At 37.4% G+C, this 26,701-nt stretch overlaps 1 protein-coding gene across 2 annotated transcripts; it reads left to right on the top strand.

Moving 5' to 3' along the window:
• Window positions 1-53: 53 nt before the first annotated feature.
• On the top strand, window positions 54-25,317 carry GPR68 (G protein-coupled receptor 68). Of its 2 annotated transcripts, XM_087922095.1 has the most exons (3): window positions 54-282; window positions 10,492-10,604; window positions 22,520-25,317. In XM_087922095.1, the coding sequence occupies exon 3, from the start codon at window positions 22,603-22,605 to the stop codon at window positions 23,632-23,634; it is 1,032 nt and encodes a 343-aa protein (XP_087778221.1). In that variant the 5' UTR covers window positions 54-282; window positions 10,492-10,604; window positions 22,520-22,602; the 3' UTR covers window positions 23,635-25,317. The 2 variants fall into 2 exon arrangements, with proteins under 2 accessions (XP_087778221.1, XP_026568871.1); XM_026713086.2 differs by lacking the exon at window positions 10,492-10,604.
• The last annotated feature ends 1,384 nt before the right edge of the window (window positions 25,318-26,701 follow it).

Here is a 26,701-nt window from a genome sequence, read left to right as displayed (position 1 = left end):
AATGAATATTTTGCTTTTTGGTCTTTCTGGCCTTAAAGAGAATGCTGGGACGATTCTGGTGGAAGTTGCCTCCAATTCATCTGGGCAGGGCAGGGTTGTGGTGTGGTACTGACAAACAAAGCAGCTGATCTGCTGCTCCTCCTCCTCTTGATCAATCTCTGACAGCTCTCCTTTGGGAGGAGATTAGTCAGACAAGCCTTGCTTAAACTCCGATGCAGAAGCTCCATTTCACAGGCACAAGAACTTTCAGCACTTCCAGAGAGCTCGGCACTTTTCTTCTAGGTGAGTATCATCAACTCATTTTAAGAAATAGGTGTGAAAACTGGCAGCAGCAGCAGCTCAATGCTATGTAGGCATGGGTTTCCCTAAATAGTGCATCTTGATTTCTGAACTTCTTTTAAGAGGTTGGAAATGGCTGGAATTAAACAGCCCATAAATACGTCCTTGACCCCTAAAAGAATGAACAAAGCTTCCTTTGAAATAACTTAGCTGGATTTGTGTTCCTTATTTGAACTGAAATAGTAGGCAGCCAAAGGTATTGAAATGGATGTATATTGTAAGTGGATAGATTCCTGTTAAACTGAATGAAGTTTTGAATAGACATTGATAGAGGGTATGTTATAAAATCCTTATTTAGAAGAGGAGAGTACTTGCTTCTAAGCTATCTGGAGTTTTATAGTCTGAGGCAAATAAATACAGACATTCCTAATGGTACAAGTCTGGTTTGCACTCAGAGGAAAGTGGGCCTTTTAAGTGTTACTTTTTGTGTTTTGACTGCTTTGTATTTGATTTCATGTATTTGAAACTTCATTTTGTCGTTGTTGTTTTGGTTTTAAAAATATGCTGCTTTGAACACACAGATTGAACAGAATGACAGGATGCTAAATGAGTGTGTTAGAAATTCAGAATTCAAGAGAAACTGAGTTACTTTGGAAAAATGTGCTCAAACCTTTAGCAAACCTTACAAGAAACATCAAAAAGCTGTACAGCTACTGGGCCATATTCCCAGAATGCCAGCCAGAGCACTGATAGAGCAACAGAAGAAGACACAGTCGGAATAGCCTTAAAAGCCAAAACATATTTCTCCAATGAAAGGTCAAGCATTGTTAGGCAGCCAGTTCTGACTTAATAAGCGAGACAGTTCTACATCAGAACAGATAGGAGATGACACGGTTCACTGGAACGATTTAAGCAGAGATTGGATCAGAGTTGCAATGCTTAAACCTGGATTAAGCAGATCATTTGGATCAAGAGATCTTTAGGGCAGAAAAAATATTTTTGCCCATAGCAGCAAAGTATAAGTTCAGATACTAGCTCCCAGCCAATATTTTCTATCCATCTGAATTTCACCCACCTTAGCCATGAAAGTCAGTTGGGTGATTTGGGGCCAGTCACTCCTTTTCTCAACCAAATTCACCTCATAGGGTGTGGCTGTAGGGAAAATAGGAGGACGGAAATGTTTTGGCTATGTTTGTCATCTTATTTGTAAAACAAATAATTCAAGGTGGGATACAAAGAAATAAACATTTTCTCCTTTTTAAATTCTGCTACTTTTCTATGTCAGTGGAAGGACTCTGTGTGCATATATGTACATGCAAATTCAATATTTATATCCATTTTAGACCTTGATAGAGATCCATGTTTGTCACCAACACTGTTCACATGTCTGATCTAACACACATTAATGTGTATCAGTAATGGATGTTTGATTTGCCTGAGTTGTAGATATCACAGTAGATCTGGTTGTCCTGTTCAGATAAATTCCTCAGGCAAAAGTCCATTTACTAAACCTTTTTTTAAAAAATATGACTCTTTTTTTTCACCACAACACCCATGTGGGAGATGAAGCAGTCATTCATTTGCAGTTTGTTCCATTGGACTGAAACAAATCTTTGCCAACTCAGTATTATATGCTATATATAGTTTTAAGCCATGCCTATCCTTTCAACTTAAAACTTCCCATTGTTTTCATCTCCTAACAGCTGCTTCAGATGTGACACATTTCCTATAAGAAAAATGTTTGCGTGCAGGAAATGGCATGGAAATAAGACTAACCTTTTGCATGTGAATATTTCATGTTTAACTGCTTCAATGCTAGTAACATTTAAAGTGCATGCCATGGGGCAGCAGATTCATAGTGATTGCATGGTAGTTGAAAGTATGCATGCACTGTTTGTCACCACTTATATGTGATTAGCAGCATGTTGGGGATAAAAGAATATTTGCTTTGGGTACTAAAAAGATCCTACAATAAATAACCATCCCTTTAGAACAGTACAAAAGACACATTGGTAGCCTACAGGTAGTCCTCGACTTATAGCAGTTCACTTAGTGACCATTTGAGGTTACAATGGCACTGGAAAAAGTAACTTACGACCATTTTTCACACTTATGACCATTGCAGTATCCCCATGGTCATGTGATTTACATTTGGATGCTTGACAACTGACTCATATTTATGACGATTGCAGTGTCCCAAAGTCCTGTGATCCTCATTTGCAAACTTCTGACAAGCAAAGTCAATGAGGAAACTAGATTCACTTAACAACCATGTTACTAATTTAACAACTGCAATGATTCACTTAATAAATGTGGCAAGAAAAGTCATAAAATGGGACAAAACTCACTTGACAAATTTTTCAGTTAGCAACATAAATTTTGGGCTCAATTGTGGTCGTAAGCTGAGGACTACTATACATGCCAGAACCTTCCAAAAATTCTTGAATTCATTTCACACACACGCACACACACGCACACACACACACATCATGACTTCCTTCTTCTTTTTTCACGTAGCATCTTATGACAATGTAATCCACTCCAATATTTGTGGTCCGCCGAACTCAGTGGCTGACAAACAGCAGTACATGGGAAATTCAAAATGCAAGAACTTTTTAATTAATCAGAATTGTAGCCTTGAATAAAAAGTATCAACCTATCTTATCACTTCAAATGCTGAATATCTGGATGGGATCCTCTGGGAATGAAGCCATGACAATTGCCTCACAATAAAATCTCTGTGTAGGTATAGGATCTCTGTAACTTAAACTGAGATGCTCAGGATGTGGACAGAAAGTCTGTTGTCATGAAGCAGACAAATCAGTTATTTTATCTATTGAATTTCCTTTCCCCTGGCATCTTTAAGAAATCCTGCCTCTCCATTTAAAATATTTTTAATGAGTTTCTCTTCTTTAATGTAAGCTACTCCTCAATAGCAAATTGTGCCACTATGAATTAAAATTTTGACCAGCTATTTTGGCAGCTTTTTAATATTTCTTGGTTTTACTTTCCTGAAGAAAACGTCAAATTTCATAGCTCTGTATCATGCTGAAGATATGGGGTAGTACCTTTGGGTTTCTCATTGATGTTTGCACATTTCTAGTAAATGCAAATGGATTTTCTGTTTACTTTTTTCCTGAGCTGTATTAAAGAGCTTTTTAAAGATTAGTCATTTCTGATTACTCACCGATTTTAATTCTTTAAAGAACTAACTTCCAATGACACAAAACCAACAATGGATATTTTTTGGATAATCATAAGTATGGTGAAATATTTTCCTGGAAATGCTATGGGAGAAAACAGGAAACAACATTAAGAAATGAAGGAGCTGTCCAGCAAGGCAAAGTTTAGCAGCTGCCTTGTTCTACTCTGGGGGATATCACAGTGCTGGTCTTCTGAAGCTTAGGATAGCAAGGTTGTTTCATTAAAATCGAATGTGGCTTCAAGGGGATTGAGTACATTAAAGCCCTGTTCTTTAAAAAAGCTCAATATTATCGATGTGTACAACATCTGGAAAAGATGCATTCTCTTTCTTCCCAGCAAAAAGTAATTGTGCATGCATGCCCATGCGGTCTGAATACTTCATACGCATTGTGAAGCACATCTTCGGAATCCTTAGCAGAGCCCTATCAAATTCTATATCTTTATCATCTATATCTATGTCTCTCTGTATATCTCCCTGGTACATGCCATTGTTCATAATTAACACTGTTTTAGAAAGCTGTAATCTTCATATTTTAAAATTTCTGGTTTGTCCATTTGTATTATGTCTTTTCATTCTTCTTTTATGTTCTCTCTCTTGTAATTGTTTATGCTTTTTTCCAAGATATTCAATTAAAAAATTGATTTGTGTTGCATTGGTGCAAAAACCCAATAAATGAACTTAAAGAAAAACTAAGAGAAAATAGAACTTGACCCCCCTCCCCCTGGAATTTATTTTTGTTAAATATAAATTATTGCCTCCCACTGAAACAGGAGCTGGAATAGGACTTGGAAGATCCAGACCCAAACCTGGCCTTAGCCAGGGGAACTCACTGTATGACTTTGGGCCAGTCAAACCTTTTCAGCTCAACCCACTGCATCGGGTTGTTGCGAAGAAAACAGTAGAAAGAACCCAGTGTATAATATAATGTGCTCTAAAAGAAGAGTTAGTTACTAGATATAAAGCTAGCACATAGAAAGGCATCTGGCAATATATTGGTAATAATTATTATGGTATCTGTGATGGATCATAATTACTGCTTTGAGTAGAGTCTGTTTTCTCCGGATATCTGGATTTCCTGTGAGTGATTTGACAGGAAGGAAAACAGGCACATGGTGCCAGAAAAAAAGCAAGATTTTTTTTAAGTAAAATAATTATGTGCAACTTTTGTCTTCAGGTGACATGGATCATATCTTTAAGACATTGTATCACAAACTTGAAAGAAGAATGTTTGTGTCCTTTTAATGCTAAAATGCTGCATTGCCCTAACATTTGCAAAGAATTAGAGTAATTAACAGTATTTTAATAGTATCAGGAAACTTTCAGAATTGGAGGCAGATATTTGGCTGAACACTAATTTTGCCCCTAGGTGATCTGGAGGAACCAGAAAGCTGCAGAGGAAACCCTCTGGTAAATTTCTTGCTAAAGCTCTTACACGCTGAGTAATTTACAGGATTAATCAATGTAATTGCACATTCCTTTTTTTCTGAAATAGTATACGATTTTGAGGCTGTATAAGATAGGGACTGTAAAAGTTTAGCAATAAGGAAGTATGTACATATCTGCACTCATCCTCTCTCACTCTCACATACGCACACACACAGGCACACACAAAGAAATTAGTGAATATTCCATTACATACATTTCTATTTCTAAAGATCTAAGCCTTTCAGGGTTTTGTTGAAATTGAAATTTTACACTATATTAAAAATATGTATTGTGAATGAGTACCAAAATTGTTTTTGTTCTGGAATGCATCTTGTGGGACGAAGGCACTAAACAACTCATACATTAGAAACTCTTCATTGGTTATTTAAAGTTTTGCAAATGATTGCTGTGATTTATAAGTTGTACTGGCACATAAGACAATCAGTCAGAGAAAAGAAAGGAACATGACAATGTTTTTGATAAGACTCTATTCAGGGCAAGTGGAATCTCAAGGTGATTAAGGAAAAGGTTTGAGGGAGGTTCTGTCTGCTGATTTTTGCATAACTAAGATGCTTCCAAACTCATTGCTATTTCTGTATTGAACATAGCAAAATTGAAATATTGCAGATGGTGGCACACATATTACTTAATCCTGTGTTTAATGGCACACACTCTAAGAGTTGCCTTTGAAAACAATTAAACCATTTTTCCTGTGCTTAAGAAATTTCACTGACCATTAGTCCATTTACTTGCTGAATTTAAAATACTGATTATTTGAAATATGATAAAAATAAGCTTCTAGTGAGCTTAGAAATCCAGTGTTTCGGTCCACTTCCTAATTGTATCTATCTGGCCTCCTATAGTTTGCCTCATTTTAAACTTTATTATACTATTTTTTTACTGTTATGCTAGTACCACTTTCTTCTTGAACAAAGGTTTCCTCTGCCAATGTCCCAGTTGAACCAGGATCCTAATTGATTGCCCATAATACTTGATATTTAATCCTAATGTCCTACTAGCAGCAGGTAACCGGTGACCATCAAAAGTAGATATGTAATTTTTATTACATAAAAAATTACATATTTCCTAAAAATATTTGTACCCAGACATCACACTGTTTAACTAAAAATGGAATCTTTATATGTTATAAAATATTTTTTTATATTAAAAAAGTAGATATGTAATTTTCCTGAACAGACTGCATGTATTGATAAGAAAGTTCAGTCACAGTTTCTCATTAATAAATTGGAAATGATGCCAAGGCCTTCCAGAAGTTTTGCATGGACAAACACAATAACAATTATTTCTTATATTGAGAGCTAAAATACAATACCTCTTGATCAGCTGTAGTCCCAGTCCTATTTGTTGAGACAGAATTAGCAGTTGGTGTGTGTTTAAAGAGCTTTTCTTTTTGTGTGTTTACTAACTAGCTATATTTAGATATAATCCATGGTTCATGTTTCAAATTGCCACCACAGTTTTATCTATAAAAATGGAACCAACAGAGGAAATTATTGAGTTAAGCAACACAATAGCATTTGAGTCCAGAGTAAGCAGACTGAGAGGAGCATATATTGATTCATGCATTGTCACATGATAGGTTAAAAATGACTTGTTTTGGACACACAGATACAGTCAATATATGTGCTTAAGTTGTCCATCACTGCATAAGATTTAGGCACAGAGTTAGTTCAAATTAAATATGACATTTGTGAGAACTAGCTCATAGCTGATAATTTACTCAAAGTTTTATGCACAACACATGGTGCCGTTTGTCTTTGCTGGAGTAACCCATCACAATTACATGCTGTCTTATTTGTATCACTATACTTTACATAGATCAGTAATCAGTGAGTTTTTTCATGCTTTTCAAAGGAGCAGAAAAGAGCTACAGGATCTCCTATATTAGATTTAATACTTACTAATAGAGAGTAAGTGAAAGAAGTGTAAGTGATAGAGACCTTTGGAGAGAGGAACCGTGTAAGCCTAGAACGCACCATATTGGAGGTAGGAGAACTAAAGATAGTCAGATTAGTGTTCTAGATTTCAAGAGATCTGACTTCAACAAGCAAAGAGAAAAAGTAGGAAGGATTCCACAGATGGAAATCATAAGAGCAAAAAAGTTTTGGAGAGCTGCAAAATTCTAAAAAATGAGATAATCAAGATCCAAACACAATGAATACTAAAAGGGTGGGGGGAAGGCACTTGATAAAGCTGGTGTGGTTGTACCATGAGCCTTCTGATGAACTGAAAAACAAAAAAAAGAAGGTATATGACATTTTTTATATAACAAGAGTAGAATATCAGGAAAGAGAATCTACATGGATGGGATCAGAAAAGCTAAAAATCAGCAGGAATTGAGGCTTGGGATGAATGCCAAGAGTAACAAAAAGGGATTATTTGGTTATGTCTAGAACAAGTTGAGAAACAGTTGGACAACTAGTTGGGAAGGCAAACGGTTACAGGCAATAGGAAAAAAAGTTGAATTGCTTAATTTCTATCTTTGCAACTTTCTTTTCCCAAAAGGGACTTTTAGACACAACACTGCAGGGAGGGGAAGAGAAAGGTAGACATAAACAGTGAGGAATGGGTGAGAGAACACTTGGGATCTTTGACCAGATGGATTACATCCCAGGGTGTTAATGTAACTGGCCATGTCACATGAGAGCCAGCAACTGAAATCTTTGAGAAGCTCAAAGCTCAAGCTATGTGCCTGAAAAGCTCTGGAGCTCAGGCTATAGTGAGCTCTGCCAAAGGACTAAAGCCACAGTTTTCAAAATATGTTAAAGGGGGTGGGGAAGTAGACCCAGGAAACTATGGACAACTGTCAGCTTGCGATTTGGGAGAATTTGGGGGGGAAAAACCATAATTAGACTATATTTGCAAGCATTTAGAAATAAACAGGATGGGTACCAAAAGGCACCATGGATTGATTATGAAAAGGTCAAGCCAGATACATCTTACTGCTTTCTTTGACAATATGACTAAATTAGTGCACCAAGCTAGTGCTGTGGATGTACAGACAATCCTACGGTTCTGATGGCAACTAGGACCAGAATTTTTCCCATAGCAAAGCAATATGATTGTAAAACTCAATGTCACATTACTGTATCACTTAGCAATGACAATGGTCCTGGTTGCCATTGTATCCCCATTGTATTGTATAAGATGAGCTTATGGCACTGAGCAGTTCAGTGATTCCATACATGGGTAGAGTCGGTTGTGAGAGGCCCTATGCAAGTTGGGGGAGGAGGTGGTGCATAAAAGGGATGCTCATAAAATATGCAAAATTTCCCAACACTCCAGAAGATGGGATGAAGATTCAAAAAGATTTGAACATCAGGCCCTATCCAACAAAATGTTCTGAAGTCTTAAAAACATTAAGGTGCTGCAGGAAAAAACAACTGTGCAGCAGACACACCTATGAGAAGGAAGTGGAACCTTGGTAGACCACATATCAACCAGAAACCAGCAGTGTACTGCAGCTACTCAAAGAGCCAATTCAGCTGTGGCTCCTTCAACAGAGGTATAGTTTTAAAAACAAAGGAAGTGTAGTAGTGTGTTATGCAGCCCTGATCAGACCACACCTGGAATGCTATGTCCAGATGTAGTATGATAATACATAACGGATGCTGAGGAACTGAAATGAGTGCAGACAAGAACATGGGGGAAGCTTTATAGTGAGACATCCAATTTCAATGACTATGAGAATTATTAAGCAATAGAACTGGAACTGCCCGCTTCCTGAAGCTGTTGATGTTTCGTTAGTATTCAAGATAAGATAGAGCAGCTATTTGTCTAGGGTGGAAGGAGGATTTCTGGACTGGGTAATGGATTGGACTAGAAGACTTTCAAGGGTCTTTCCAACCCTATGTTTCCTGCTGCTAACTTTCTCGCTGAATATAGCAACAGGCAGTTCAACACCACAAAGGCCAAAGTATAACTCACAGTTATGCTGAGAGGATGCCTGATATAATCCAATAAAGTAACTTTGTATGGAAGTCTTTGTAGTGTTGAACTGCCTGTCTCTATATTCAGCCAGAAAGTTAGAAGCAGGAAAGTGAAAAGATGGTTATCTTCATCCCATAGCAATATACCAAAGGAAGACTCCAGCACTATGCTGGGGTCCAGGTAAGAATGCTCAAAAACTCCCTCAGCCCAACCAGATTCAGTGACCAATCAGGATTACAGATTTGACCACATGACATGAGCTACATCTCCCAAGAGGCATTAACTACATTTCCCATGAAGCATTCCTGTAAGGGGACAGCTCTCATTCCCAAAATAACTATATACTGTCTAACCAGCACACTATGATTTTATGTCACTTTTTATGGTTTTTGATGTGCACTGCATGAGCAGATCAACTTTTTTGTTTGTTTCTATTAGGAATATGGAAGGAGAACAATTCAATTAAACACTTAATTCTTGCCACTTTGCCTAGCATATCAATAAGGAGACAGTTTTATTTTCTTGTCACCTATCAAAGAATTTTGAACTTTGGAAAGAAAGTGAAATTATCTTGCCTACGTTTGGAATATGAGATTTTTTTTTAACATTGTCAGTGCTCTTTAATTTATGAGTGAATTATTATAATACCAAAACGAAATTCACACTTACTCTGAATTAAAAGCCAGATGGAAGCAGAGTTTGTGGATCTTGAAGATATGAGCAGAGTTCTTTGTCATATCTCCTGTCACTTTTGCATTGTCCCACCTGGCTGGCAAAAGCAAGCAGAATGGCAACTTTCAGAGGACTGACTGAGTGTCTGATATTCACCATTTTCTTATTCTGATGCTGCAAACAATTGCACAGCACATAAGTACAGTATGCGTTCAAATTTGCAGAAAGATATTATGCTTAACATTGTACCATATGGCAGTTGTATCATCTGTTCATTTATGAATTAATTGAAACACACAATTTGGTCAGGGGTGTCTATGCTTTTTAAAACATCTAAGAAGAGGAATAAGACCCAGAGGCAATTTAATTGTTAACCAATGCTAGAAAAAAGTCCTCACATCAAGTAATGTATAGGTACACTTGACAGTACCCAAAATAAGTAATTGTATTTCAGAAAACCACACAAAAGTATGGACTGTGTCTGTAGGAAAATTCCAGTTTCAGTTGGGGAAGAACTAACAACAATATAGTTTTAATTTCTGGAGAAAATATGAATATGTTCTATGGGGAATTCCACACAGCAGTTTGTTTCCCATGCTGTACTTGCAATGTTTTCATGAGTCATTACCTGCAATTCCAGTCCAGATTGGAGTCAATTGACAAGAGTGTTAGGTTACTGCAATGTCTAGATTATGGCCACTGCAAGACCTGGTTGGTCTTCTCCTAGTTTTTGTCCTTCCCATCCATGCAGGGAGGTTCAACTTCTCTGATTCCTTCTGAGTGGGCTGGTCTCCAGTGCCTGAGTTTTCCTTTTAGGGGCTGTTCCTTTTTCATTAGTCCTCCCTTTGCTTTTCCAGATGTTTGCATACATGGATACCTACCCATTACCCTCTCATATTATCTCATTTGATACTACAGCAGACTCTTTCCCTTTTCTTGTTCTTTTTGTTCTTTTGCAGCAATAATCAAAGTGATGAAAGGGGAAACGCCTGTTCTTTGTTTCCCACCATGCTCTGAAGGACCATGGAAACAAGGAAGCACTGGTAATTCAGCTTCATAAAAACGAAGTCAGGTAGCAACATTCCTACCTTTGAGCTTAAACAACTCTTAAAGAATAAAGGAAAACAAAGTTTTGCAGTATTGTGAGCAAGGGCTGAGAAAGCAAGGGGGGCACACTTTATCCAGTTGGCAGCAACTGAGAAAAGTTTCCGCTGGCTAATGTGAGGTTGAATGGAGCCCCTCATTTCTCCCAGTGAGGATGGTTTGTCAACTTAATGGGCCATTGCTGGATCAACCATAATATTACAAAAACAGCAACTGGCAGTCAGCAGAGAGCAGAGCAGCCTGATATCAAAGGACAAAATGGCTGCCCAAGGTAACTATTAGCCATGGAAGGGGAGACCGAGACGTGCCAGCTCAATAGCTGGGCACTGGGGCTGCTACTGGAATGGAACAGTGCTGGAGACCATCTGCTCCAAAGGACTTAAGATGGCTTGGAGCACAAAAAAACAACAGCTTTTAATTTGCTTGTGTAATTTTCAAGCTGCTTATATTAAAATAGGTTTAGTGTGAGGTAACTTGTTGTTCCTATTCTCTCTGCTTGAGGTGGTTCAGCTGCTGTTGGCTGTAGCCCAGTTCTCTTTTTAGTTGGTTTCCTGTTTAGCATTGGTTATTTAATTGCATATTGGGAGTACAGCAGTCAGTGTTTGAGCCTGTGCCTGTTAGCATTCTGGTTTTGTTTAAAATAACTTGTATAAATATAATATAAGCCTCACTTTGTTTCAGATAAAACTCTTATTTGGCGAAATCAACAACAGGCTTGGGGGATGCGTGAACAAAATATTTTACAGCTAGGAGAATCGTTTTATTTCTCATCTCTCATTTTTACAACTTGTGAGGATAGGTTACAGTAAAAGGTCAACTAAACATCTAGCTATTTAATGCTCCATTAAAGCTACATAGCAACTAGATCATGGTTAACAATGTTTTCCATTATTAATTGCTGGTGATAATCAATTTATTGAAAAACTATTCACTGAAATAGATACTCCCTTTCTTTATCTTTGTTCTTAGACTTGTTTTCCACATCTGCAAGGCAGAGGCTGTCATGTTACTTTTGCTTTATTGGTTTGATATTATTTATGTGATATCATGCCACAGAATTCCTGAAATATTATATTCAGCATGGTTTTAATTGTCAGGCAGTCAGTTACAATTGATAGGAGCCTTTATACTAGATATGAATTGCAAATTTTAGATTTAATAAGAAATCTTACATTCAAGATTTAGCCTTTGTGAAGGCTAAAGGAAAATAAATGATTAATGGAATCATTAATGCTGAACTGTACCCTCAATATCTGTAGTGTTCCTACATCTTTTAGGTGAAAAGGCTATTTTACAAATTATAGCCATAACTTTCATATGAATGATATGCTCTTTGTGTCAGTGTTCCAACTAACAAACTCCAAACCAATAAACTCCGAGACAGGCATTTTCTCAAAGTTCCATTTTATTAGAGTAGTCATCTTGGCACATCTGGGAAAACCCGAATCTGAGAGTTCCAAGTTTTCCCCTCCCAATAGAAGTTCAAAGATCTATTCCCTGTACCCATCACTCCATCACATGGTCCAATCACGTCCCAACTGGAGACATCCCTCCAACCACTCCTTTCCCAGGTGCAGGATGGCTTGTCTTTGACTCAGAAGAAGAATGTTGTTATGACTAAACTTCCACCTCTCTCTAAAAAATTCCCCCTCCCAAATTCCCAGGTACTAAAATGTGGCATTGTGGAAGATTCTGAGTAAAATATCGCTTCCAAAGCTGACACTTTGATTAAAAGGAAGCCAAGCAGACATGGAAATTCCAAGTGTAAAATACGTTCAGACTTCTACTTGATGTAATGAGTAATATATGTCCTCTTTAAGGGGGAAAATTGTACACTGATGAGTAATTATCCTATTGTTTATGTCTCATTTAAATAATTCAGTCCTGTTTAAAATGGCAATTTTAAGCAACAATTTTCAGAATATATCTGTGGTTACTTACTGATGTGTTAGAGCTGTACAATCCAGTATTCAAATTCCAATTACCATACAATATACAGTTCTTCATATGTCTGAAAAGGTTCCGTTTTTTAAGAAAAAAAAATGTAGAAAGTTTCAGAGAAACAACATTTGGAAAATTGGAAACAAAACACTGAAAACAAAGGAAAAAATCTTTCCTCCCTACTCTTTGGTCCTTGCTCTTTTCTAGGATGCAACATGACAGGCAAATCAAGGAATGTTGTGATCTCAGTCAAAATGCTTGCCCTAACAATCAGATTAAAATCTGGTGAGAGACTAAACCAGGCAAAGGTGAACTGTGTATTCAGGTAGTCCGTGACTTACAACAGTTCATTTAGTGACCATTCAAAGTTACAACAGTGCTGAAAAAAAAGGACTTAAGACCATGGTAGCATCCCTGTAATCCTGTGATCAAAATTCAGACACTTGGCAATTGGTTCGTATTTATGATGGTTGCAGCATCCCAGGGTTATGTGATCCCCTTTTGCGACCTTCTGATAAGTCAGTGGAAAAACTAGATTCACTTAACAACCATGTTATTAAATGAAGAACTGCAGTGGTTCACTGAACAATTGTGGCAAGAAAGGTTGTCAAATGGGGCAAAAGTCATCTAATAAATGTTTCACTTAGCAACATAAATTTGGGGCTTAATTGTGGTTATAAGTCGAGGACTGCCTGTACATTATCTGAAGCCTCCCTGGCCATATAGATGCCAGACAGGATCTGAATTTGAATATACATCTTCATCCAGGCTGCGCATATAGGCAAGCATATAGGCATACAGGCTGCTCAAGATACCTTCAACTCCTCCCCTCCTAGGTAGGCAAACACTCTTATTTATTTATTTTTAAAGGACAACAACGGCAGACCTCTGGGGAAACACCAAAAGGTTAGGGTACTTGAGCTGGGAAAGCAAATAGAGCATATGGTCTCCCTGACAGCTCTGATAATTGGTTAGAATTATTTCCAGGAAGTCAGGGAAGGTCCAGGAAAAAGAAGCAGAGAATTTTGCTTTCAAATCTGACAAAAAAACATCACATGCATTTTTATAAATCAGGTTTCATGTATAATTTTTGTTTGATTTTGTTCATTTTTTAATGAGATTAATTGATTTCCAGAAGGGGGAGAGGAAGACTTCAAATTTTAATTAGACATGTATATGCTGCATTGCTACAGCCTAGGGGTCAACTAGAGAAGTTATTATTTCTCTGATGTTTACCTTTTTACTGCAAGTAGAGTCACACAAGTCACAAAAATCCTATATCTCCCATATACCTGAGAAGGGGACTTCTTAGAAGATATTGTAAGTGGTAGTAACAGGAATTATTAAATTGATACTCAAAGGCAAGGAAACAAGAATAAGAATTAGAATATAGAATAGGATATCTTTTGGAAAGAGGATTGAGAACTCCAGACTTTTACCCTATTGGCTCAGCCACATTATGTATATTTTCTCTTAACTGGTGCTCTCCACATATCATTGATCATGCTAACTAGAAATTATTGTAGCTTAGTTCCAACACATCAAAATAATACCACATTGGGAAGAAGTCCCCCAGGGGGTCTGTTTTGTCCAGTTTCTTCATTAACAGAACTTAGCGTACTCCAAAGGTGCTTTTTCAAGAGCAACTGGAATTTCTGGTTTTTCTTTGAAGATGTTTAGCTTCTCATCCAAGATGCTTCTTCAGCTCCTAGTCCTTACATAGTCTTATCAAAAGGGCATTTCAAAAAGTATGTAAAGCATATTGTAAGCAAAAATGAGACATATTTTTAATGTGTTAATGTTAGAAATAACATTCAATAACATGTCATCTTAAGGTAGCCTTCCCAATTTGATATTTCCCTGATATGTTACATTGCAACTACCATCGTCCTCCATCTTGGTCAAGTTGAAGAAAACGGTACCTCTGAATTGTTGTGAGGCTTATAGAGCATTTGTGTTCACTTGTAAAAACACTCAATTGCAATGGGAGTTACTGCAAAGTAAATCTTTCGTATAGAAGTGAAATAACTACATTATCTTTGTATGATGTTTGTGAAGATTAGATTAGATTAGATTAGATTAGATTAGATTAGATTAGAAGAACTTTATTGTCATTGTGCAAGTACAACAAAACTGTGAATGCACCCCAGCAACTGTTCGCAATACAATAAAGCCAAAGCACTTAAAAATGAAGATAAGAAAAATAGAGTACCCATGTCTCCATTTGCAATTTGAGAGTACTGGAAAAGATAATAAAAAAAAACAGATCTGCCAACATCTAGAAACAAGTAAAGTAATAACTAGCAGTCAGCACGGGTTTGTTAAAAACAGATCATGCCAAACTAATCTTATTTCATTCTTCAACACAGTGACTAAATTAGTAGACCAGCAAAATACTGTGGACATAATATATTTAGATTTCAGCAAGGCATTTGACAAAGTAGACCGCAACCTACTTCTTAGTAAGCTAGGAAAAAGTGAAATAGATAGCACCACCACTAGATGGACTCACAACTGGCTGGCAAACCATACTCAACGCGTAGTCCTTAATGGGTCTAAGTCTACATAGAGGGAAGTAAACAGTGGGGTATCACAAGGTTCTGTCTTAGGCCCAGTACTTTTCAATATCTTCATTAACGACTTAGATGAGGGAATAGAAGGGGAACTTACCAAATTTGCAGATGATACTAAGCTGGGAAGAAGATAGGCTCAAGATCCAGATGGATCTTGACAGACTAGAACACTGGGCCATATCTAATAAAATGAAATTCAATATAGAGAAAAGTAAAGTCCTGCAAGAAAAACCAAAAATACACATATAGACTGGGTGAAACCAGGCTCAATAGCAGTAGCTGTGAGAGGAATCTTGGAGTCTTAGTGGACAACCAGCTAAATATAAGCCAGCAGTGTGCAGCAGCAGCAGCCAAAAAAGCTAATGCAATCCTAAATTGTATTAACAGAGGGATACAATCAAGATCAAGGGAAGTACTAATACCGCTCTATAAAGCCTTAGTAAGACTACACCTAGAGTACTGCATCCAGTTTTGTTCACCACATTATAAAAAAGATGTTGGGACTCTAGAAAAAGTACAGAGAAGAGCAACCGGATGATTAGGGGACTGGAAGCTAAAACATACAACGAACGGTTGCAGGAACTGGGCTTGGCTAGTCTAGTAAAGAGAAGGACCAGGGGAGACATGATAGAGCTCTTCCAATATTTGAGGGGCTGCCACAGGGAGGAAGGGGTCAAGCTATTTTCTAAAGTGCCTGTAGGCCAGACAAGGAATAATGGATGGAAACTGAACAAGGAGAGATTTAACCTGGAAATAAGGAGAAACTTTCTGACAGTGAGAACAATCAACTAATGGAACAGCTTGCCCTCGGAAGTTGTGGGAGCGCCATCACTTGAGACTTTCAAAAAGAAATTGGACTGTCATTTGTCAGAAATTGTGTAGGGTCTCCCACTTGGGCAGGGGGTTGGACTAGATGACCTACAAGGTCCCTTCCAACTTTGATTATCTGTTTGATCTGTTTGAGTACAATATCTATGAATATACACAAAATATACATCCAACACTGACTGTAACGCTTAGTCGGGTATAATACACAAGAGATGGATTGTACTGTAATATGTTATTATACTTCTGAATTGTTTATTGAGATTTCACATCTTTTCACATATTAATGAGGTAGTGACTTCGTGTTTATTTGCGGTTCGGATGGCCCAGGGAAAGAAACTATTTGTTAATCTAGTGGTATGGGATCTTATTGACCTAAAACGCCACCCAGATGGCAGCAGGTCAAAAAGATAATTGCCAGGGTGTGAGGGGTCTTCTATAATGGCCTTGGTTCTGCTTTGGTAGCAGAACCTGGCTAAGTCTTCCAGGAAGGGCAGAGGGCAACCAATGATCTTTTGAGCTGTGGTTATCACCCCCTGTATAGTTTTCCTGTCCTCAACTGTGGAGCCTACATACTACACACCCAGACAATATGTCAGAGTGCTCTCCACAGAGGCTTTCTAGAAAACCAGCAATAGCTTCTTATCCAGATTGTTCTTCCTGAGAACCCGCAGCACTGAGAAGCCGCTGCTGAGCCTTCTTCACTATGGCCTTGCTGTTAGGGGACCAGGAGATATCAGCTGAAATATGGATGCCAAGGAATCTGATCGTAGGGACAGTTTCCACTCATTCTCCGTTGATGATGAGTGGGGCGTGGTCCTGTCCATGTTTCCTGAAGTCCATAATCAGTTCTTTGGTTTTCAGTGACAGATTGTTGTGTGAACACCAGATAAGACAGGTTCTCTACTTCTGCCCTATATGCCGTCTCATCCTCTCCGGAGATGAGACCAATCACGGTTGTGTCGTCTGCAAACTTTATGATGGTGTTTGTTGTGTGGCTTGGTGAGCAGTCAAAGGTGTACAAGTCATATAGCAGGGGGCTCAAAACAGAACCCTGGGGGGAACCAGTACTGAGTGTAATAGTGGAAGAAAGGTGGGGGCCAAGTCTAACAGACTGGTATGTTTGTCAAAAAGTTCTTAATCCAGGAGCACGTGGGGGTGGGGACCTGCGATTATACAGTTTGGTTACTAGTATATCTGGGATGATAGTGTTAAACGCAGAGCTGTAATCCACAAAGAGCATCCTCACATAGCTCTGTTTGTTCTCCAGATGACTCAGCGCTCTATGAAGTGTGATGGCCACAACATCTTCTGTAGATCGGTTTGCTCTATAAGCAAACTGATGTTGATCAAAGGAGGGTGGGAGGCAGTTTCGTAGTTATCTGAATGCATTAATACTTTGTGATTTTAGATAATGTCATTGACAAGAAATGGGAATGTTGCCTTTCATGGTTGTTTCCTGAAACTGAGATTTGGAAAAATAATACACACATTTCCCCAGAGTCCAGTCTGTTAACAATAGAAACATTGTCCAAACTTTTTATGTTCCTTTCCCTTTGAACCAATGCCTTGCTTATTTTTTTAAAAAAAATCCTTTCCCGTCCTTGGAGGCTCTTTAGGGATTTTTAAAAAGTTCACTTGGAAGATGTTACTTCTTCTCTGACCAAACATAAGACATCAAAATGGCCCTCTTTCCATAGCACACTTAACAACTGGGTTAATGGATATGTGGATATGTGTCTGTAGTAGAATTAGTGTGTTATGGGGACATCAGAAAGGGTCAATTGACCTGGTGAACTATATCTAAAAGTCCTTCACAGTTAAGCAAATTCCATTCCTTTTATCATGCCATGGAAACATGGAAACTCAATTAATCTAATCCTCCGAGAAAAAAAAAAGAGTTGGAAGAAGAGCTTTAAAAATAACTCCTCATTATGGAAATCACTAAGAAGGCCTAGTAGTACAAAACCACTTCCCAGTTCCTGATTAATTGTCCCAGCTCAGGCTAGTGCTGCCTGCTTGGCCAGTGGGGACAAGACTAGTGATGCAATGCAGCATTGCTAGTACTTTCTGGTGCAAAAAATCCATACAGTAGGAGGAGGAATGTCCTATGTTAAGTGATCTCTCTCTCTCTCTCTCTCTCTCTCTCTCTCTCTCTGTGTGTGTGTGTGTGTATGTGTGTGTGTATGTGTGTTAATGTCAGTTATGATGCCAGATGACTGTTTGGACTAGTCCTTGCAGCTTTCTTGGCAAAATTTTTGGAAGTGGTTTGCTATTGCCTCTTGCTAAGGCTGAGAGTCTAGCTCAAAGTCACCCAGCTGGCTTTATGTTGAAAGCAAGACTAGTATTCAGGGTCTTTTGCTTTCTAGCCTAGTGGGTTAATCACCACACCAGACTGGCTGTCTTATCTAAGTGAATAGGAATCCCGTATTTTAACAAAGGGAAAATGAGTCATTGAATGCAATTGTGTGCTGGCAGAACCATCAATAAGGGCATTTGATGGGGTTAGTGTCTGACTGGGATAAGTGTGTTTTGGGAACAGTGCCAATGTTCCATCAACTCTCCCTCAGCATACTTCTTATCTCCAGAAAAGCATTTCTGCCACTTTCAAATATGGGATGTTCTTTCACAGGGAACCTCAATCAAATGTGAATGAGGGAGACAGAAACATTTTTTTCCCATGAGAGGAATTCTTTCTTATGCTTTGAATGCTCTTGCACAGTGTTCAGCTTTAGCAGTTGAAATCTATCTAAAACTCAGCATCTGCATTAGAACATCAAACACTCCATTCTTCCTTCCTCAGGAATTTATCTTCTTCCTTGACATTCCTGGAGCAGCTGCATCCTGATATTTGTATTTGGACTGTTTACATTTTCTCTTTTCTTCACTATTTCCTTCAGTATGGACCCAAAGACCTTCTGTAATAGAGGCTTAAACCCAGGGCGCCCAAGATCTGCAGCCACTCTGAAAAGCATCTCCATATCATACATCAGCTTGCTAGTATGACAGCAATCCCCCCTGATTTGCTCAGGTTTATTATACTGTTCCTTACTTTGTTCAGTTGTTCATCCCCACAGAGTAAACTCACAAAAGTTGTGGAGAGGTGTGTGTGTGTGTGTGTGTGTATGTTTGACAAATCTGTAGCTAACTATAATGAAATATGAGGAATTTGGAGGAAAGAGTAAGTTATTTTTGTTGGTATATGATTCACTTGGAATTTGGGCTGCTATTCACATTCTTTGCTTTGGTGCACCAGGTGAAGTATTTGGATTTTTGACTTCTGAATTGAATGTTAACAGCCATTAGACTGACTGTATTCCTTATGAGCATCTGGTTTTTTAGTTTAGTTTTAGTTTAATTAATTGTCACTGCAACTCATACAATGAAATCAAACACCATCTTCATTGCTCATCATGTCCATGAAAATAAACACAAACACACATCCTTTACCTTCCACACATTGAACTGAAAACCCCCAACATCACATCAACACTGCACTATACAGTAGAATTCCAAAGAGCGACTGCCCTGGGATAGAAGCTGTTTGTGCTTGTTTTTATTATTCTGTACTGTTGCCACATGGTAATAGTTCAAAAAAGGGTTCCCAGGATGAGATGGATCTTTGAGAATGTTTTGAACTTTCTTAAGGCAGCAGGAGCTATAAAGCTCTTCCAAAGAGGGGAGAGGGCAACCAATGATCTTCTGGGCAATGACGTTAACCCTCTGGAGTGCTTTCCTATCTGCTACTGTACAATTGGCAACCCATAAGGTGCAGCAAGTTAAGATACACTCTATGGTGCAGCTGTAGAAGGTCACCAACAGTTTTTCATTCAGTTGTTGTTTTTATTTAATCCTTATATTATATTATAATCTTTGGAAGAATTATCTATTTTGTTACATTTATTGTTTTATCTTAGGCATTTTGTGGCTATCCACCCATTTCAAATCCATTTATGAGTTGGTTAATAGATTAAATAAACAAACAATTACATATACTTTTTAAAGAGACCAGTAATTTAGGCAGAAACTTTGAATCCCATAGAATAATAACTAATGGCAAAATTCTTGTGCTTTGCATTATATACTTAAGAGCTGCAGTGATGCAGTGCAATACTGCAGGCTACTTCTGCTGATCACCAGCTGCCAGCAGTTTGGCAGATCAAATCTCACCAGGCTCAAGGTTGACTCAGCCTTCCATCCTTCTGACATGGGTAAAATGAGGACCCAGATTGTTGGGGGAAATATGCTGAGTCTGTAAACTGTTTAGAGAAGGCTGTAAGTCACTGTGAAGTGGTATATAAGTCTAAGTGCTATTGTTATACTGTGAGGGACTCATTTTGGAGGTGACTAGTAAATTAGTTAGAAGATCCAATTTCCACCCAATGTATGCACTGATTATTGGCTTTATTAACTTAATGTTTTAATTTTGATGCCCAGTATTTTAATCTGTTGATGTTTTGTTTTGTATTATTAAGAAAACATTGTAATATTCCCAGAGTTGCTTGATAACTGGTACAATTATCTATAAAATATTTCAGAACTCACCTGCTTGGAAGAACTATAGCACTTGGAAGAACTATAGCACACAAGCTGCTTGGAAGAACTATAGCACACAAACCAACAAAATATCTGCAAAGCATTTTAAGTAACACCACAGACCTTGAACCAAAAAAGATAGAGCAGGAGTTATTTACAAAATGATATGCACAAACTGTGAATATCAAATTGGTAGAACATTAATAGAACATATTCAGGAGTACTATAAGCAGTTAGAAGACAGGAAAGAATCTCATTAATTTCACTGTGCACAGACAAGTTCAACCATAAATTTGCCTTGAAAGCCACTGAAACTCTAATTTGGATCAAGTACAAGAATGCATAAACATGCCTAATAGACTGGCATTCTGATAAATTTTCAACCAACAGACCTATAAACCTAGAATCAACCACTGACTATTTCACTAAAATAGCCAAAGGTCAACTTGGCAAGAGGTTAAAAACAGCACAGAATCACCACATCCCCTATCATACAGGTATTAACCAACACCCAGATAAACAAAGTACCCCGTCAGTGAAGCTAAAACTAGATAATAGAAAACAAAAACACCTAACAGTAGAAATGACCCAAACATAACAAGTTCAGTAGGATAAGTAAATATATATTTACTTGTCCTACTGGAATTACTGAGGTCCGCTAATCAACAGACCTGACTTCTCCAAGATCATAGTACTAAATATGTTACCAAGGAAGGCAGTGAAACATCTGCAAAAATAAAGCAGTCAGAACTCTTAGAACTTCATTCAAATCTTGAACTAAATATATTCTCCACAAAGTATCTGAACTTTTGTATTATATTTAAAAAAATAATTATACCTTTGGTTGACCTCAGCTCCTAATGACTATCCATGTACTTTTCTTGGTCACTCACATTTTAAAAGTTGCTTGCCATTATCTTCTTCCAATAATCAACAGCTTCTTCTTCTTCTTCTTCTTCTTCTTCTTCTTCTTCTTCTTCTTCTTCTTCTTCTTCTTCTTCTTCTTCTTCTTCTTCTTCTTCTTCTTCTTCTTCTTCTTCTTCTTCTTCTTCTTCTTCTTCTTCTTCTTCATCATTATTATTACCTTCATTGTCAGAGTACAATAAAAATTTCCAGTTTCATCCAAGTACCAAATAGGTAGTATACAGACTAGCTTTCTATAATACAGTAACAACAAACCAATGAATTACAATTTAGTCTGATGTGGTGTGCAGATTTGATCAGTATAACATATTGCTTAGTATCAATGGCTGACTTGACCTTATGTAAAATTAATTCCACTGCTTATCATTATTGTTTTTTTTAATTGACTATGGATTTTTTTCCAGGTTTGTATATTACTTTTTAGCTCATCTTTGTTGGATTGTTTTTACTTGTTGTGAGCTACCTGGAGTTGAAATGGGTAATCATATGATTACAGTTACAGAACTATAGTATTTATGTTTCTCAAAGTCTGCCTGTATGGAAATTTCCCTTCATCATATCCCCACAACTATACTATAACCAAACTTGGTTGATATAGAATAATTAATCTGGGGAAACCCTTGGCTAGGACTATCAGGTTTGGGATGCAAACTCCAGACAGTACTCATGACAAGGCAGCAAAGAGAACCTTTTGCTGCCATTTAGAGATCACCAGATCTTGGGAGCCCTGTTCTGATAGTTTACTATGGATAATAAGAGTGAATGTGAACTCTCAGTCTTTCTAGTCCTAGCCCATCACTACCTGCCCCCCCACACACACACATAGCACAAAGTGAGAAAACAAGTTTAAGTAAGTAAACTTAATCACAGGTGAGTATATTATGAGATAGTGAGTGGTGAATTCGGTCAACTGTTGCTTATTCAGGAACTGATGGTTCAATGAACCATATGATATGGGACCAGTTACTAAGTTCAAGAGTTTTAGTACTGGAGTATGGCCTTTGCGTTCCTGAATTATGAAAAAAAACTGATTTATTGTTGAATTTAATAAGGATTGTTTTGTGACTTTTTTTCTTTCTTGCAGGTGATTGCAAGTACTGATAATCATATAAAGCAAAAGATGGCAGAATAAAAAAATATGTCTGCTGAGCTAACAGACTGCAGAACATGGGGATTCTTCCAGAAGAGGTCAATAACACTCAGGACTGCACCATTAATCACAGCATACATCAGAATTTGTCACCTGTGATATATATACTTGTCTTTGTAGTAGGATTGCCAGCCAATTGTCTCTCATTGTACTATGCTTACTTGCAAGTTAAGGTCAAGAATGAACTAGGAATATACCTTTGCAATCTAACCATAGCCGATCTGCTTTACATTTTCTCTCTACCTTTTTGGCTCCAGTATGTTTTGCAGCATGACAACTGGACTTACAATGAACTCTTATGCAAAATTTGTGGCATCCTCCTTTATGAAAACATTTATATCAGTGTGGGGTTTCTCTGCTGTATCTCCATTGACCGTTATCTTGCACTGGTGCATCCTTTTCGTTTCCAACAGTGTCGTACAATGAAGGCTGCTATAATGGTGAGCGCTGTTATTTGGACTAAAGAAATAGTGACTTGTTGGCTGGTTTTTAAACATGGAGAAGTGAGTAAAGACTCGGAGAGCCATCTAGTGTGCTTTGAGCATTATCCCATAAAAAAGTGGGAACATAACGTAAACTTTTACCGTTTCACAGCTGGTTTCCTATTTCCATTTTGCCTCCTTATTTTTTCCTACTATGGAATTCTACGTGTTGTCCGAAAGAGTCACGGCACTCAGAAAAAGAGGAAAATTCAAATTAAACGCTTAGTTTCAAGCACAATCTTAATTTTCTTAATTTGCTTTGGACCATATCATGTTCTTTTGTTAATACGCAGCCTATTTGAGAAGAGCTGTGAATTTGCTGCCAGAATCTTTAACATCTACCATATTTCTCTTTTGTTGACCACTTTTAATTGTGTTGCAGATCCCATACTATACTGCTTTTCAAGTGAAAATACCTACCAGGATTTTGCCAAAATAGGAGGATCTTGTTTAAAATGCCTAAGATGTATTCCAACAGAAAACAAGGAATCCTATCCATTAAATACTCCAGAAACCAGGAAAAAAGCCAGCGAACAAGCTGATCTGAACACAGGATTGGTTAAATGAACTCTTATATTATTCATAAAATAGAAGTTCGAACTCTTTCTCACCCAAATAGTAATGTAAACTCTCCATGCATGGATTTGCTCACTTCACTTTTTTAACATCTAAATGTAGATATGAGAATCATTATAGCCTGTAAAATGGTTCATACTTTAAAAATACAGTAAAATCTGCTATATTGGCATTCTTTCCATGTGGGGAATTCCTTACTTCCTTTAAAAGAATCAGCTTCATTCAATTCAGAACTTAACCCCAATGTGTTAGTTATACAGCTATGTTAACTTTGAAGTTTATAAGCTATTCAGACGCATACTCTTTGGATAAAAAAATATTCTAGATTTAATTATTGTATTCTTGGAAAGTAGATGTCAAAACATATTTTTATAATCATGTGTTAAGTCTAGAAACTAGTTTGTGTGTACCACAGTGTCTGACATTTTTCAGATCCCTTCTACTATATGCAGTAAACAGTTACACGGTTCGCACATTGTGCTAAGCAACTGGTAGTGTTTTCAAAAACTAGCCACACCAATTTTTATCCCAGCATCTTGTGAAAACCCAGCTTATGCGGTTAGTTTATAGTTAGAGCATCATGCAAACCCACACAACTAGATTAATTTTTAATAATCCACAACTAGATCAATTATTAGTAGCTTAATATAAACATAATAGTTTATTTGGTTTCAACTAAGTTTATTGTATGGACATATATTTATTCCTGGCCAATAATAGAACTCAGTAAATGGAAGCTTATTTAAAAACTGCCTTAAACAAACAATTCCATTGCAAGATATGTAGAGGAAAAATTAAATGCCTGTTGTTAGGTTCACTTAAGAAAAAAATAGTATTTATTTACAATTGGTGCTATTTCTTCATTATACAGAATAAACAGCAAAACTTAGTTTTGTAACATTTGTACATATCCTTTGGATTACGTGTAAGGAATTAATTTGAGAACTGCCAAACAAGCTTTAGCAGTAATCTTATGTTTGTAAATGTTTGAACTAAAATGTTGCAGTTTCAATTCAAACACTTCAGTCATGTTTAGATCAGAATTATTGTGGATTTCTCAAACAAAAGAATGAATATTAGGAATTTTAGAATAGTAAAAAAAAAAGGAAGGTATAATGCTTCTATGCTAATCTATGTTAAATCAAACTTGTTAAATCATATGGTCCAATATAAATGCACATAGTTCATTGAATAAAAACTGAACCTGAAATGAATAACATTGTTGAAATATATTCTGCTCCAAGAAAGACTTTGTTTAGATCAACACTCATTTTATTAGTGATTTTATGCAACAAACTTCTATATCAGGGGTGTCAAACTCAAAGCTCAGGGGGGCGGATCCAGCCCATGGGGTGCTTAGATCTGGTCCATGAGGCTGTCCTGGAAACAGCGAAGGACCAGCCTACAGCGCCTCTGCCAGTGAAAATGGATCTTGTGAGAGCCATGCATGGTCCTCCCAAGATCAGTTTTTGTTGGCAGAGGGTTGCAGGAGTCTATCGCAGCTGAAAACAGAGCTCGGGAGCCCACTCAGACCACCACAGACGCCTCCCCAACACAAGTGATATCATGGTGGCCCCCACCCCACCCTGAGGTCAAACACAACCCCAGTGCGTCCCCCAATGAAATTTAGTTTGAAATCCCTGTTCTATACTAAGCCAAACAACTAAACCTGCATTTATCTGTTGGTTATATTTTTCTTTTTGGGGAAAATTTATAGTTCTCTCTCCAATTTATTCTGCCCCTAATGTGCTTCTTAAGTCAGGGGGCAAAATCCTCTGAATGCAATAGTACTAAGTAAGGATGAATACCAAGATGTTTAGCATTTGTTATTGCATGAGAAATGATGATGGTACTCTAAAACAGACATAGCTGAAGATGATTAAAACTTTGATCTGACTGCAGTATAAAAATGATTAAAGCAAGATGTCATAACTTACCCGATATGTCATACAGTAAGTCTATACTAAGCATTCTTATAGAAAACATTAATTTTAAGAAGTTGGAAATTGCAACTTGTAATTTAATTTAATCTAATCAAGTTCATTGAAATATGCTCAGCTATAAGTTTACAAAGTCACAACTAATTTTCTATTGCTAAATTTACATTCATAAATCAAAATAACTTCAAGAGCTGTAATTTTTATGGACTGTTTTGGAGGCAATGAGATGAGCTATTAATATATTTCCTTCCTTCTGGTCACTGCCAGCATCATTACTATTTCTCGTCTAACATTTGACTTTCCAAATCCCAAGTTATTTTTTGCTCTCTGCTAATTTCTAACACCAAGCTTGAGCATAGTGTTAGTGTCTCTCCAATTTATAATCTCTTGTTTAATGCTGCATTTCTGAGATAAGAAACCCCAGTTCTACAGTTATGATTTTTAGCTGTATATAGTTGTTACTTCTCTTGAGCTACATCTCTTTCTATTGTTTGACCTCATCCACCTCACATAAGCATAGCATCCCACTTCAGCATAAAAAGGGATACTTTTAGACAGGGATGAGAGGAAGAACAGAGAGGTACTGCACGAGAGAGAAAAGTATTTCGAATGTCCAAGAATTCAACTAGTTCAACAGTTTTAAAAAAAATCTTAAGTAAATTTTACCTTCCAGTGTTTGCAAAGTACCACAAGAGCCTAAAAAATAACAAGGATTCACATGTTCTGATTTATGTGGGGGTAGAAAAGGGCAGATAGGACGGAACTAAGTCGAATGGATGCGAATATGAAATTAGAAATGCCACAACAAATACAGTAGCCATGCTTTTCTTTGTTAAAACACACTGCATTGGATATGTTTGCCATGGTAATGTGGTAATCACAACGGGAAGATTATGGTAACAAAGAAGAGAAGAGCACATAGACTAAAGAACACAGCACAATTTAGTAACAAAGTCTAAGTGGTCCTCAACTTACAACCATTTGTTTAGCAATTGTTCAAACATACAAGAGCATTGAAAACGGCGACTTCTGACCAGTCATTTACAACCACTGCGGCACCCCCAGTCATGTGATCGAAATTCTAATGGTTGGCAATCAGCAATGGTTGGCATTTGCAA

This window comes from Pseudonaja textilis, chromosome 1 (assembly GCF_049901715.1).
Source record: "Pseudonaja textilis isolate UNSWEBS1 chromosome 1, rPseTex1.2, whole genome shotgun sequence".
Taxonomy (NCBI): domain Eukaryota; kingdom Metazoa; phylum Chordata; class Lepidosauria; order Squamata; family Elapidae; genus Pseudonaja; species Pseudonaja textilis.
Note: the sequence above shows the minus strand (reverse complement) of the source record. Positions and strands in the feature narration are given on the sequence as shown.